Source organism: Talpa occidentalis, unplaced genomic scaffold (genome assembly GCF_014898055.3).
Source record: "Talpa occidentalis isolate TD23 unplaced genomic scaffold, MPIMG_talOcc4v2.1 talOcc4.16, whole genome shotgun sequence".
Lineage (NCBI taxonomy): Eukaryota > Metazoa > Chordata > Mammalia > Eulipotyphla > Talpidae > Talpa > Talpa occidentalis.
The window spans coordinates 80,527,312-80,542,947 of record NW_023601653.1 but is presented as its reverse complement, the minus strand read 5'-3'; the positions used below and the strand labels follow the sequence as shown (position 1 = coordinate 80,542,947).

Genomic DNA, 15,636 nt, shown 5'->3' with positions numbered 1-15,636 from the left:
TGCGGGAAGCTTCGCAGCCCAGCGCTCACCCGCTGTGCCACCAGGGGAGGCCCTAGAAAAGCGTTTTCTATTTAAACTTTGGTATCTAAAAGAAGATAAAATAAAGTGAATTTCATAAATTGTGAAGCTGTTATTTTAATTATAATGGAAGAGTTTGAAAGACAAAATCCTTCAGGATCTAGGAAAGATGGTTTCTAAGAGAGCATTTCAGCTATTGTGGGAAGTAGAGCTCTTTTAAGATCTGTCTCAGTGCCCCTTAAATCATATGGTGTTGGACCATCTGGTATTTTTCTTTTTCTTTCTGGCTTATTTCGCTGAGCATGATCCCTTCCAGCGCCATCCATGTTGCTGCAAATTGCATGAGTTTATCTTTTTTGATTGCTGAGTAATATTCCATGGTGTATATGGACCATATCTTCTTGAGAGCCACACTAGGGGGGAGAGAGGAGGAGAGGGGTTGGAGTCAGAATAAAGGGGGTGGGAATTGTATGGGGAATATAACCAAAATGAAAATGCATACATTGTGCAAAAATGAAAAAGATGTAAGAATTATACAGAATAAAATAATTTTTTAAAAAATTCATATGGCGTTGGAAGTTCCCATACTTGCTGATTTGAAAGTCCTGCCTTGATGCTCAGATTTTGTTTTTGGGAGACCGCAGATGGCCGCGACCTCTCCTTCCTCCTCAGTGGCCAGGGGCGCCTCTTGAGTCTGAGCTGGGAGGAGGTGGGGGGTCGCTGGGCGGGCTGGTTTCTGAATGGACGGTGAGACCCTGTCGCTGCTTCATCCCTCAGGAGAGCACTTCCTCGGGGCGAGACCTTGAGGCCTGAGTCAGGGCCATGGAGGGCTCGGTGCTGAGCCCCACGTCCAGGGAGCGGCGGCGGGCCTGGCTGCGGCAGAGCCGCCACTGGCACACCCAGGTCCTGGAGGAAGAGGCCGCAGCCGCCCTGCAGGATGTCCCGGACCCCGAGCCTTCTAACCTGGACGACGTGTTCCACGAAGGTAAGAGGGGGATGTCCACGTTGCCGTGGGGCAGGGAAATGTGGCGGGACTCTCAGGTCTGTGGACTCTGGGTCTGTGGAGGGACAGGGACTGCTTGTCCCAGGGAGGCGTCAGGGAAGCAGTTGTAACAGATTTAAATAAATTTAAAGGAAGAAGAGTAAAGTAATTACAGGAATTATGTGAGACAGGGATTATGGGGGGAAAAAAGAGGCAGATTTTTTACTTCCTGAATAGCTGTCAGGAAAACCCCAAGGCCAGGTCTCTCTGTGAACCCTGAGGGGTGTTTCTGTTGTGTCTGTGTAACAAGGGCACGCTCGCTCTGGATGCCTGAGCTCTGGCTGCAGCTCTGACACTAGCAAACCATGTGACTTTTGGCAAGCTGCTCGCCTCCTTAAGACTTACCTGCCTAATCAAAGCAGCACCAGCCACCTCTCTACAGACACCCACCCACACACTCACCTTGCTTATTTAGTAGGAAACAGAAGTGTGGGTCCCCCCACCTTTTTGTAAGGAGAAGCAACCTTATCTGTTCCCAAACTTCATGGGAAAGAGAGTACTGAGCCCACACCCTGGGCATCTTCCAGCTCCTGTGGGAAGGGGGCGGTGAGGCAGAGAGAGAAATAGTTGCTGCTTTTATGTCTGGGTGTTTTGCCCTCATCCCTGAAAGAAAACTTTTATGGGGCCAAAATGGATTCACCATGGGGCCTCTGTAGGATAACTTGTGGGGCTGGGTGGGTTGCAAGTGTGTTTGCTTCGGGTCTCCAGTGACGTGACGTCTGACTTTTCTAGGGAATCCAATCAGTAAGATTGAAGACTGGCTGCAGGACTGTGGGTGAGTGCGAGAGGCGACGGGCTGAGCGCGGGTAACGCTGGTTGTGCTAACAGACTGCCTCTGGGGAGCTCAGACACTGGGAGATGGGCTTTGAATTGGATTGAATGATTGAAGAGAGGTTGAAATGGGGGGGTGGGGTGGCGGGGTCATTGTAATGGTTTGGGGTGAGTTTGGGGACTTGGGGCTGTGAAAAGTGCTACTTTGGGCGGAGAGTAAGTTTAGGGGGACGTCTGCTGCTGCAGACTGGATCTTGTCTACCCTCAAGAAGGGTGGAAATCTGCAGCTGTGGGTAGGGGCTGAATTGAAGTCCAAATCCCCTTCAGACTGGAGTCTTGCACTGCGGAATAAAAGAAGAGGAGCTAGAAATTTAATTGTTCTTGTGATCAGAGTAAGACTATGTTATGTCTGTGAATGCAAGCAGATACTTCAAGGCAAAATTCAGTGTCTCTCTTTGGAGAAACCCCACACCCCATCAGTTGGTATCACTTCAGGCTTAGTCTATCCAGACACAAAGGGAAAGTTTCTGTGACCTATTTAAGTCTGATCACTTGTGTGATAACGAATTCTCAGAACTTAGAGCTCGTGCCTGTTCCTCCCTTCCCCTCCGTGAACATTTCAAACTTTACGTGCATAGTCTTCGACCTAAACTCACCTACTAACTGCTATAAGCAAGGCTGCAGGGAATTCAGTCCAGTCCTCTTCCAGGACCTCATTTTAACAACTCTGCTCTGCTCTGCTCAGCCGCCATTGGAGATCACATCCAAAGCATCACAGGCAACTTGCACTTTATTTTGTTGTTGTTGTTGTTGTTGTTATTTTTATTTTTTTATTTTATTTATTTTTTAAATAAATTTTATTTTTATATTCCCCATACAATTGCAATCCCCTTATTTTGACCCCAATCCCTCCCCTCCCCACCCCCATGCCCCATAGAGTGTCTCTTGTTCAAAGTTGTTTGTTGATTTTGATATTTTCTTTCTTATAGTTATTCATTTTCCTGGTCCCTTATTTAAGTTTTCTAGATTCCTGCTGTGAGTGAGACCATCCGGTATTTTTCTTTTTCTTTTTGGCTTATTTCGCTGAGCATGATCCCTTCCAGCGCCATCCATGTTGCTGCAAATTGCATGTGTTTATCTATTTTGAATGCTGAGTAATATTCCCTGGTGTATATGTACTGCATCTTCTTGATCCAGTCATCTATTTTGGGGCATTTGGGTTGTTTCCAAAGCTTACCTATTGTAAACAGTGCTGCTATAAACATAGAACTAGACATAAGACCTGAAATCATAAAATACATAGAAGGAAATATAGGCGAAACACTATGTGATATGCACATCAAAGGCATCTTTACAGACACATCACCCAAAGCAGTGATAGTGAAGGCAAAGATAAACAGCTGGGACTACACAGCAAAAGAGACAATAACAAAAACAAAGAGAAACCCCACTGACTGGGAGAACATTTTTGCACACAACTTGCACTTTAAAACTTCCAGGGGAACAAACTCTATAAAACTCACAACACATCAGCGCTTAAAGTGGATTAGAAAACACAGACATGTAGGCCTCCAGATCCCCATAGGTGGGATCTGAGACACCACAGCACCAAGGAGCAGGAGTGGTATCCAGGTACTCTGGGCCCAGCTGAGAGTTTCTCCCCAGGTTACTTCACTCACCTAGTTTACATAGAGAATTTCTTCCTTGTTTTAAAACTAAGTTGTTTCTCATGGTCATTGATGCTGATTTCTTGTCTGTTCTTCCTTTGCACAGATGGCAATGGTTTGATAACAGTGTATCTCAAAATGTAAAAATACAATCTTTAACCAAGATGCAATTTCTGGTGCTCCTAAAAGATATGATATTCTGCAAGAACAAAGCTCAGAGAAAAGGAAGGGGTTTGGGGAGATAAGCTGACTTCCTAAAAGTTTCGCGAAAAATCTCAATGTTTGTATTTATGATGTCAAAAGTAGGGCAAGCATCTGCTTTTATAAATGAATGTCTCTGGTTTTGCTTCTACATGGTCTTTATTATTTTACGCAGTGACTGAAGAGTCATAGCTAAGCTGACTTTAGACAATCTAGTTGGTCGATGAAAGCGCAATCTAGAACAGGGCGCACACCTCTCCCAACTCAGTGGTCTCTCTAAATGTGTCCACTAAGTATTGTTAAATAAACTTTGTCTTAGTTTTCTTCAACATAAAACAATTTAAATACTAATGACTCATGAAAAAATGTGAAGTTGTGGGAGATACTTAAGGAAAAGCCTCTTGCAATGTAGTGATTTCAACCCTTTATGTGATTTTGGGTTTTAGAAATTCTGAAGAAGGGTTTTTTGAGGACACAGGACAGTCGATCTACAATGGTGAGTAGAGGCTCTGTCTTTTCTTCTGTTGTTCTTGTACCTGCACAATGATATGACTTTGTGTGTGAGAGAGAGAGAGACCATATGGACACACGCGTGCATGAGAGTGCTGTCTTAACTGTCTGCATAACACCTACTTGTGGGCACCAGGCAGCCTAGGGGGTTCAGGAGAGAGTCAGCCCTGGCTCAGCGGCCAGGTTGACTGTAATCTTCTGTTAGTGGTTGCTCAGGTTAGTAGTTACTACTATGAGAAAAGAGCTTTATAATGATATGGGTTTGTGTGAGTGCACACCCCATATACTTAACTTTGGCAGAGGATTGTATCCATGCCTATGTGATACAGGGGACACGTTAGCTATGGAGGATTAATTACATGGGATTATTTCTGAATCAGAACATGAGTGTGATTCCCAAGACTGGGGAGAGTTTTGCAGGCACATGAGTATCTGATATGATTGTGTGGCTGTACAAGGTTAAGGACATGTCGATGCCCGTGTATGTATGTGTGTGTGTGTGTGTTTATGCCCATGCTCAAATTTCCATGACCTTTGCCTTATTATTTGACAGGGTGCCCCAGCCATGGGACCAGCTTTGAAGATGACTTGACCCTCGGAGCAGAGGGTGAGTGGCACAGCTCTCTGAGGAAGGGGTTGAGGGAAAGAATAGTCTCATTGTGATCTAATGTGTCACATGCCCATAAATACTTCCATTTATCATATGTCCATTTTTGGAGTTTTCATTTGGGCCATAGGAAAATAACATGTAAAGTCACCATATTTGCTGCCCAAATTAAAACTGTTTCTGTATAGGAAACCGAAGTAACCTGAGGCCACAGAAAGAGATTGCACTGCAGGAAGTTAAGGATTTGAGTAAAGGAGGGACATATTGCAACCTCCCAGTATCTCATGTACAGGATCACGTGGCAGGATGGGACTAGCAGCTTGTAAGACCAAATAACTCTGTTCCCAGGACAGAGCAGCTCTTGTCTGGATACTGGCAATAGGTCAGAGTTCAGAGGCTTAGGGCCAGTTGCTATCCACCATATCTGTTCCCCTCCCAAGCCTGTGTTTGATAGAGGTACTCCCATAAAGAGCAGAGTTCATGGGGTTCAGCTAGGCTGTAGTTGAGGCAGAGGAGATCAGAAAAGGCAGAGCTTTGAGGGGACAGCTTAGAAAACTTTTCATTTTCCCTTCTAACTTTCATCTTTGTCTTTCTGTTTCCTGTCCAGCCACATTGTTGGCCGCCAATGGCAAACTCTTCTCCAGGTAAGCATTCAGTTCAGCCAGGCAGAATGATGTCCCCTTCAAAAATTACTGACTCGGGATAGGTATCAGCATCAAAGAGATTGAAATGAAAGAGCTAAAAATTCGCAATGGAGGATGGGAGGAGATTCCCCAACCAGAAATAAGGCCATAGACTGAGTTTTCACAGCAGATGGTGCAAAGGGGCCCAAGCAGGGCATGACCATGCCCAGCAGGGCCTGTGTTGGAGTCAGAGTACTGACTGCTTGTGAGGTGAGTGTGGCATCTCTGATCCCTGCAGGAACTTCCTGGAGACAGCCCGGCCTTTCCAGCTGCTGGACCTTGGCTGCAGCTTAGCTTCCAGCAGCATGACTGGTGGGACCAACAAGACGAGCTCAAGGTAGGTACCAACTTGGCAGGAGTAAGAACAGTGGAGGAGACAAGAGGCAAAGAAGAATAAAACTGAAAATCACTGACTTTTTTTTCTGGAATATCTTACTGAAGCTTTTATACAGTCATATACTTGAGAAGAATGACTGCATTTACTTCAAGAATCACAGAGCATACAGAAGAATCTAGAACTCAGAGCTGGGTGCTGTGTGAAAAATATAGTGTCTCTTTCTGCTGACTTTCTGTCCCAAGAGGTGTACTATTGATAGTTCCTGGACCATGATATTTCCTGGACTTACAGTAGGTTCTCAGTGAGCAATGAGTTAATTGATTCATTGATAGAATAAAGCAAGGGGATATTAATTCATTCAGGCAATTTTGTATCACCTATTGCAGGCCAGACCTTGATTGTATGGAATTTGAAAAGCTGAACTAGACAAAAAACTTGATCCCAGGGGCTCAACAATCCTATAATGTAGACAAAATATATATGAAATAGCTTGAAAACAAAATGAAAACTAGTATAAAACTGGTATAATAAAAAAAAATCTGAAACTTGGAGCCAAAGTTGAATTTGAGACTTGGTTCTGGGATTTATTATCCATGTAACTCTTTAGTGACTTGGCCTGCCTGAACCTCAGCTTGGGCTACACCCCCTTTCAATTTAATCAGAATTTCAGGCAAGGATAAATACTCAGATATATGCATTTTTTTAAAGATTTATTTATTTATTTATACAAGAACTGGGGTACAGGCCAGATGCACGGGAGGGTGAGAGGATTCCTCAGAGACAGAGCGGGGAACAGAACAGGCAGACTGATGAAATACACTGCGGAGGGGAGCAGCTGAGGAGACAGGAGAGGTCTGCTGCGCCATGTGGGACCCTCTCCAGGCCAGCCAGGATTGAACCGGCGCTGTAGAGGCTGTGGACAGCTTCACAGCACTGAGCTCAACCGCCCACGCCACCAAGGGAGGCCCTCGGATATATGCATTTTTTAAAAGCTCCCATGGTGACTCTAATGTGTTTGTCACTATGATTAGAAAACAGTAATCCAGTCTTACGCTCACAGTTCAGACAAGGAGACGTAGGACCCTGAAGAGAAAAATAAGCACACGGTATCGAGCACCGGAGTAGAGCTGGCAACTTTGGTTATCCAGCCATCAATGAGACAAGATGATCTCTCTTTGGGTCAAAGCCCCTTAGCATCTTTTCTGATAGTATTCAAGCTTCAAATAATCCAACACTAATCTCTCTTACTCATTGTTTGGGGTGCAGAGCGATGGAGCTCTAATGTCACACCGCTTGATGGTTTACCAAACCTGATGTGGAGAAAATGCAGGGGCTACCTAAGGGCTGAGGAGTGCTCAGTCTTCTGTAGTGCAGTGTTTCTGTGCTAAATACAGTACAAAGGAATACACCTCTCAACATCAGGCTTTGAACATACTCATACTGATACATTTTTACTCTTCGAATGAGAATAAAATCAGTTTTGTGTTCTTTAGACACATTTTCTGTTGTCTGGGCCAAGCTGGGTGCCAAATTGTAAAGCACTTGATAGCTGGATAATCAAGGTCAGACATACCACGGTCCATGCCAAAAGGAGCTGACTGTCTACTAAGATGACTGCAAGATTTCTTAGCATCCATACCGGTTTTGATTTTTCCACGCCTCGTGTAGCAAATTTTCACTCATCTATAATCAATAATTCAAAGTATTATGATAGAATCTCATTCAATTTTTAAACCAGGGCTAGATTGTAATTCTCATATTTCAGAAAGAGAGTTTAGGTTCAGAGAAGTAAAAGTTTTGCTCAAATTCACAGCAGAAGGTAGAAAACAATCTCGGAAACCTGGCCAGAGAATCATCAGTCTCCTGACACATTTACTAGACACTGTGGGTTACCCTGTTCCTCAAAATTGCTGTCATTTACCCAAACTCCCTCCTTTCAGCATCTCAGAGATTCTGGACAAGGTGCAAGAAGATGCGGAAGATGTCCTCTTCAGTCTGGGTTTTGGCCAGGAGGACCACAGGGACACTTCTCGAATTCCTGCCCGATTTTTTACCACCCCCTCCCAGGCCAAAGGCATTGATTTTCAACTCTTCCTGAAGGCCCAGGTGCAGAGGATTGAAATGGAGGACCCTTGTCTCATGCTGGCCAGTGAGTTTCACCACAGACCCATGCTCTGCTTCTCCTCCAGTGTCTAGGGATTCTCTACAGAGGTCAAACCCTCCTTTCTCTTGGTCACCTTCTCTAAACTCTTTGTCTTGTCTATTTCCTCTTATGTTGTCTTCAGTGAAGATGGAGAACTTTGAAATCTACTTCTGTCTCGTGAAGAGACAGTCTTCAGGAGGTCCCATGTCGCTTTTGCTTTCTTGAGGATTCTCCTTTAGCTGAACCACGTCAGAACCATGTCTTTAAATCTTACTGCAATTTTCTCTTTCTCAGTTGGAATTATTCAATATTCTCCATTTATAGACACTGCATAAAATTACTTCCATTTAGGGCAGCGGTTCTCAAAATTAAATTTGTTAATTGTCCAGGGAGTGTCTAAGGAATATTTATAATGACTATTCCTATTCATAGGTTTTTCTTTAAGAAAGGGGCTGGTTCACAAGCACACAGACAACCTTGCATGTAATCCTTAAACCTAAATAAACAATGGTTTAAGTTGTCCTGATATGATACTAAGGAAATATATGAGAGGGCTTCTTCACCTTGATGAGAGAAAATACTCAATTTGGTTGTATATGCTGAAATGTATTTCAAATTATATTCTACCCCGACATGATGTTGTTTCCGACAGTATTGTTTCAAGTTATTTATATCAGATTCAACTTAAAATCTTGGTAAAACTAGATTCCAGAGTTCCATAGGCAGAATTCTGAGTTAGAGTATTTTTAGAAGCACCTTAGATGATTTTTATGTATGCTAAAATTTGAGAATGATTTATTTAATGTATTTTATGGAACAGGTACCTAGCTAGGTATTAAATTCTGGAAGAACAGTTGCTATGCAAGAGGAGCATGATCCTTAGCTTTAGGAAGGTTACAGTTTAATAGAGAACACAGTTTATCAGAATGCTTTTCGAATATGGGTGTGCATATGAATTACCAAAAGATATTGTTAAAAGGTTTGTGGTACAGTCTGAACTTCTGCTTCTATAATACATCCCCAAGCAATGCTGACACTACTGGATGCAATCCATCTAAATATCTCTACCCCATTCATTGCCTGGTAATTGCTATCCTTCAAACTAGTTGCTATCAAGAAATCATTTATAATCCTAAAGTTTGGATACCCATCTAAGAAAATATCACTCTTTTTTGGGGTCATATTTGTCATCTAAAGCAATTACAGTGATAAAGGCCATTGTTTAGAATATAGTGGCAGCAAATAGGATAGGCTAAATTATGATATAGAAATTTTTATTCCATATAAAAATTAATTTTTTGACTAAAGGTAAATATCTACTTGGGGTGGAGAGTCAGGAAGTCAAGAATGGAGATCATGGATATTAAATATCCAAATGGGATAAACATCAGTGGCAAAAGGGACACTTTCTTTCTGAGCTTGGAGCTTTAGGAAGCTTATTGCTGGAAGGTAGTAAAAAAATAATTGATCCCCAGATTCACTGTCTTCAACTTTTGTGCCCAGGCCGATTTAAACAGGTGCAAACACTGGCTGTCACTGCTGATGCCTTCTTCTGTCTCTACTCCTATGTGTCCAAAACACCTGTTCAAAAGTTCTCACCATCTCACATGTTCTGGAATTGCAACCCAACCGAGGTACCATCCATCAGAATTCTGGCCCCAGAACCTGAACCTCACTCACCCAGAGACCGCCTCCGGAAGGCCATCTCCAAGATGTGCCTGTATACGTGCCCCCGAGAGCGGTTATCACCACCCCACGATACCTCCAAAAGGAACAGTTTGGACCAAGTGGTGTGGGAAGTGATGGACAGAGTGAGAGGAGAGAAGCTGGTAAATCAGAAAGACCCTGGATTTGGGCCCAGTGCACAGGACATTCCTATGGCTCCCATCATGGGTACAAATATTTCCTCTTCTTACCCATGTGTCCTCTGTGCGAAAGTGGAAACGCAGCAGGAGACATCCACAGAGGGAGCACCATCACAGACTCTGGATTGTAATCCTGAGGTCCCCTGTTGCATGCATTTTCTGCCCAGGGCAGATGGACAGTGGAGCAGAGACTCTGCACAGGCAAAGAGAGAACTGTGGGGTTTACAAGTCACCAATAAGGAAGACCAGTTCATCAAGGATGAAACATTCTGGCAAAGAAGGAGCAGAGCAAGAAAATGCCTGTTTCAGAAGACTCCCATGGACAGGAAGATTGAATCACTGGACCTGTCTGCCATCAAGCAGAAATGGAAGCAAAGCCCAGAGAGACAAGAACTGCCCCAACCTCTGACCCAGCAGCTGCAGGACACTTGTGACTTGGAGGAGGTGAGTGTGTTGGAGATGAAGGAGACATTGGCAGAGAAAGACTCTGGATTCTTGTCACTGGGTAAAACGAATCCAGGATCCCTGTCTTTGCTCCATACCAATTCTCAAGCTACATTCAGAATCCTTGTTAGCAGGTTAGTATAGAAAGATAAAGTAAGGGCCTCCCCTGGTGGCGCAGCGGTTGAGCGCTGGGCTGCAAACCTGCCCACCACCTCTGCAGCACCGGTTTGATCCCCGTCCGCCAGCGAGGGTCCCACATGGCTCAACAGACGTCTCCTGCCGCCCGCTGCTCCCCTCAGCAGTTTATTTCATCAGTCTGCCTGTTCTGTTCCTGACTCTGGTGAATTCTCTCACCCTCCCGTGCTTCTGACTGTACCCAGTGCTTGTATAAATGAATAATCTTAAAAAAAAAGAAAAGAAAAGAAAGATAAAGTGAAATAGGTCATTTCTTAACAGCATTGAGGTTTCCAGAACTCCCTTTCAAATTCTTCATTTCATCTGATCTGGTCTACGCTGAATTTTCTCTTCAGGTACACCTGTTCCATCATTTGCGCCATCAGTCAATAATATAAATTGAAGCTGGTTATACACTAAGCTAAATGATGAAACTTTCTTCTCTACCTTGTCAAATAGGTAATCAAAACCACCCATGATTACACGTCTAGAGTTGTCATATTCTTAGGATGTCTGTGCTAGAAGAGCAGTGTGGGCAGAGCCACTCCAAAGTCCACGGGCCAACCTGCCATGCTCACATCTGTGCCGCACCATAAGGGACTTGGCACACAATGTGTGTGCACCACAGTCTGCCTATCCAGATGTCACATACCCACATGAATAATGCTACCATTGACTATTGTCTTTAACCACTTTTCTTTAACTCTTTCGTAAATACTTTATATATCTCTGTGCTCCACCATTCGATACATATATATTTAAAAGTGTATATGTTTTTCTTGTATTAGACCCTTAATCATAATATAATGCCCATTTCTATTTCTTATTACCTTCTTAACTGGAAATCTATTTTATAAATAGATACAAATATGTTCATCCCTGACATATTTGAGCATTTGCTTGAAAATTGTTTTCCAGCCTTTAACTTTAAGCAACAGCGAGGAGGAGGCAAACCACTGGCCCAGGAGACTCAGACACCCCTACCTGTACCAGAGTTTCTCTGACCAAGATTCAAGAAGTAAGTGGGTCCCTCTCTCACAGGCAGTGGTTCTCAAGCCTGACTGCACATTACAAACACCTGGGGAGGGATATTTTTTTAATTTTTTTAAAAGATTTATTTATTTTTATACAAGAGCTGGGGTACAGGCCAGAGGCGCAGGAGGGTGAGAGGATTCACCAAAGACAGAGTAAGGAGCAGAACAGGCAGACGACCGAAATACACTGCTGAGGGGAGCAGCGGGCGAGACAGGAGAGGTCTGCTGCACCACGTGGGAATCTCCCTGGCCAGCCGGGAATCGAACCTGCGCTGCAGAGGCTGCAGACAGCTTCACAGCACTGCGCTCAACCCACTGCACCACCGGGGAGGCCCCGGGAGGGATTTTTAAATACCCACAATGAAGAGTCCTACATCCTGCCATTCTGATTGAAATGGCATGGCATGGAAACCAGTGACTGAATTTTTGTTTTTATGCTCAGAGGAGGCGATTCTTTTATAGCTGGGTTAAAAACCTCTTTAGGTCAGTGGTTCCAAGCCTTTAGCATCAGAATCATCTGCAGGACTCGTTAAAATATAAATAGCTTAGGTCTTTTAAGTCCACATTGACCCCAACTCGCAATGTTCTGATTGAATAGTCTAGACAGGGTCTGAGAATTTGCATTTCTAACAAGTTCCCAGGTGCTCTTGGTACTGCTGGTCTGGTGACTACAGACTGAGAACTGCTGTTCCGGGGAAAATTCTATATAAATTTACTATTCAAAATGTAGTCAACATGCAGACCAGCAATATTTGCCTCACTTGGGATTTTTTAGAAATGTGGAATCCCAGCCTCCAACCTTGGACCTAATGAATCACAATTTTGTAAGATTTATTCCTACGTTGAAGTTTGAGGAGCTTTGTTGTAGATGTTTTATAACAGTAATAGGTAAAGTCATGAGAAATAATAGTTCAGCTAGAGAAAGTATGCAGAGTCAGAAATTGAAGTGAAAGAGGAACCCTCCGAAGCATTCATACTTGAAGACTGATCAAACAAAAGGTAATTCGTAAAGGAGAAGTCTTGTTGACTGGGGAAAAAAGAAAGTTTCAAGTAGAAGCCGAGTGAAGGTTGCCTTAAGGAAGGACAGCAAAGAAGTCGTAGTCCTTGGGAACATAAGGCATAACATACCCAGAAGGAAGGAAATGTCAAAGATAATATTAGATTTGCCACTAGATGGTGATTAAGAACATTGATAAGGGTGTTTTATTTGTGTGACGGAACTTTAAAATATTAATGTGGAAAGCAAACAGGCAAGTAAGCAAATAAAGTAGGTAATGTCATCAAGGTATCTAAGGAGTGCTTTGTTTTTTCTAGGATGGGGAAGGGTTAAGTGTGCATATTTATTGAGAAGAAAGAATCAACACTGGGGAGAGGAAGGAAGGGAGAATGATAGTGTGAGGTCACTGGAGAACTGGAATACATTGAGATCCAGCACACTTTTGGAGGGTTTAGCCATGAGCTAGAGGCACAGATTTTTGAGATTAGAGGAAAAGTAAAAGGGCAGGTGCGTGTATAGTTTCACTGGTCATATGGAGAGGGTGTCCAGATTCAGGACACTTGATACGACATGTCGTGGGATTTTTACTTGGGGTAGGTAATTTGGAAGGGAAAATAAAGCTGTAATTGATAATAGAGCAGCAGTCACTCATTATTATAATATTACATTGTTATTTTAAGGTTTGCACCCAGTTTTGATTTTGGCTATACTGAAATAAATTATGTACTAATACATCTCTTTTTTTTACCTCACTTCATCTCTTTATCAAAAGACTTTGATGTTGGTGCCTGTGAGCTTGTGTTCAATAAAAGAACAATATTCCCTAGCTGTGACAGCCAGTTCAGAGGCCAACAACCAGAAATTCTAGCAATATAAGGGCATTTAGATCTTTTTCATCAGCCAAAGTATTATATAAAACAGTGATATGGGTGTACATATGAATTACCAAAAGATATTGTTAAAAGGTTTGTGGTACAGTCTGAACTTCTGCTTCTATAATACATCCCCAAGCAATGCTGACACTACTGGATGCAATCCATCTAAATATCTCTACCCCATTCATATTGGATCCTCACCGAACTATGTGAGGCAGGGAATTTGAGGACAGTAATAAAGATTTGTGGGGAAGGGAAAAGAGAAATAGTCATTACTAGAAACACATCGTAACAGTTGAATAATGTCAGGACTCAGTTCAATGTGCAGAACATGAATTAGCAGTGGTTTAATAATTTTCATCAGTGGTGCTCATCAATCCATGTAAAGTATAAGAATAAAAGTATAAGTATATTTTTAAAAATATATCATTTAATCAGTCAAAGAAAATAAGAGGTGAACGCTTCCAGGAATGAACACTGCAGAAGCTCTGTCACATCACCCTGATCCTGCTGCTGGTGCTCCCGCTAATACCTTTAAATATTACTTAGAGTAGCTAGAAACATTTCAACGGGTGAGTCATGAAAGTTTCTACCAAACCCAGCATCCAATGTTGCCTCAAAAAATAAAACATGTGATTCTCATTACAGGCTTTCTCTCCCACCGCCACAGCGCAGATTCTGACAGCGGCAGCTTTAGAGAAGAGCGTAATTCCCACTCCCGTTTGCAGGAATTTGCACCGAGCCTTACATCCAGCTCTTGACCCCTGGCTGTACAAACCCCGGGTCCTAGAGGGAGCAATGATTTGGTGCCCTAGAAAGAGGACCAGACTGGGAGGCTCGAATCTCCGTCCTGCAGCTGTTTTAAACTCCATGGACAGAGAAATCCTTACTTAGGCTCAGCACTTCAATGTGCTCTGCCCACATCTCTACTCATCCCTATGTGAGTCCGATTCTATTACAAAAAGTCTCTCAAAACACTAGAGACCTGTCTTTCTTCTTGAGACCCTCTTAAAACCAGGGTTGGGGGTGGAGGGAGGAGATTACATGTTTTCCTCTGTCCCAAATCCTGTATTTTCATAATAAAAAATGACTGGGATTCAGGAACCCCCCTCATGACCTGTAAAAACTTCACAGATTTTTCTGCTGGCAGAAAACATTACAAATAAAAATATTTTTTAAAGCCTGGGTGTGTTTTTAGATGAATCAGCAACTGTGTTTGTGTTGGGTAGAAAATGTTTTGGCAACAAATGGGACTTGATCATCTTTCCAAGGGAGTAGTGGTAGAGTAAGTCTAAGATACGTTTTGTTTTGTTTTTTTGTTTTGTTTTGTTTTTTAAGATTTATTTATTTATTTATACAAGCACTGGGTACAGTCAGAAGCGCAGGAGGGTGAGAGAATTCACCAGAGCCAGAGCGGGGAGCAGAGCAGGCAGAAGGACCGAAGGACACTGCTGAGGGGAGCAGCGGGCGGCAGGAGAGGTCTGCGCGCCATGTGGGACCCTCCTCCGGTGGCCGGGGATTGAACCGGCACTGCAGAGGCTGCGGCCAGCTTCACAACCCAGCGCTCAACCGCCGCGCCACTGACACGACCATTAATATCTGATTTCAACATTAAAAGTGAGCGATTTAAAAAAAAAAAACCCCAAGGAGAGAGTCAAATCTGTGTTGAATGGTCGGTCCAGATGGTGAGGGAAGAGATTTGGAGTAGAGGCCAGGAGGAGACAGCATTCCAGAGCACCACAAACCCACATCCACAACGAATTCATACCTCGTTTCTCCCTGAGAACAAGTGTTATCCTTATTCTCTGTAAGAATCTTTACTTACGGCCGGAGACCAGGGCGGTGGAGACAGCCACCAGCAGCAGGAGGGCCAAGAGCTTCATGATGGCCAGTTGAAGAGCAGGGAGCACAGACAGGACAGCTCAGAGCCCAGCAGACGTGAGGTCTCTAACTTCCAGATTCAAGATCCCCGTACTATATAGGCAGAGGGCACCAATCAGGAGCTGTCAGGTCCGAATCCGGGTTAGTTCATGCCAAGAAATGTTTGTACTCAGACAAATCACTTTGGAATCAACACTATAGCCAGAGGCTTTTTGGAAAGATCCTAGGTGTAACCCTTTCATTCTGACCTGGGTTCAACTCCTACTAACTATTTTTCCAGCAACAGCCCTTCTTCCAGGCTTCCTCTCAGCTTATAAGATACAGTGACGCCGTGATTACCAGCTGCTGACAAGCTAGACAAAGCCCGAACCCACTTCCTGATTACAC

General features: G+C 43.5%; 1 protein-coding gene across 1 annotated transcript; it reads left to right on the top strand.

Moving 5' to 3' along the window:
- The first annotated feature begins 840 nt into the window (after positions 1-840).
- Positions 841-14,537, top strand: TESPA1 (thymocyte expressed, positive selection associated 1). Its single transcript, XM_037515384.2, has 10 exons — positions 841-1,003; positions 1,793-1,835; positions 4,146-4,195; positions 4,763-4,816; positions 5,424-5,460; positions 5,738-5,836; positions 7,777-7,985; positions 9,483-10,288; positions 11,381-11,480; positions 14,017-14,537. Exons 1-10 carry the CDS (start codon positions 841-843, stop codon positions 14,127-14,129), a joined length of 1,674 nt encoding a protein of 557 aa, XP_037371281.1. The 3' UTR covers positions 14,130-14,537.
- The last annotated feature ends 1,099 nt before the right edge of the window (positions 14,538-15,636 follow it).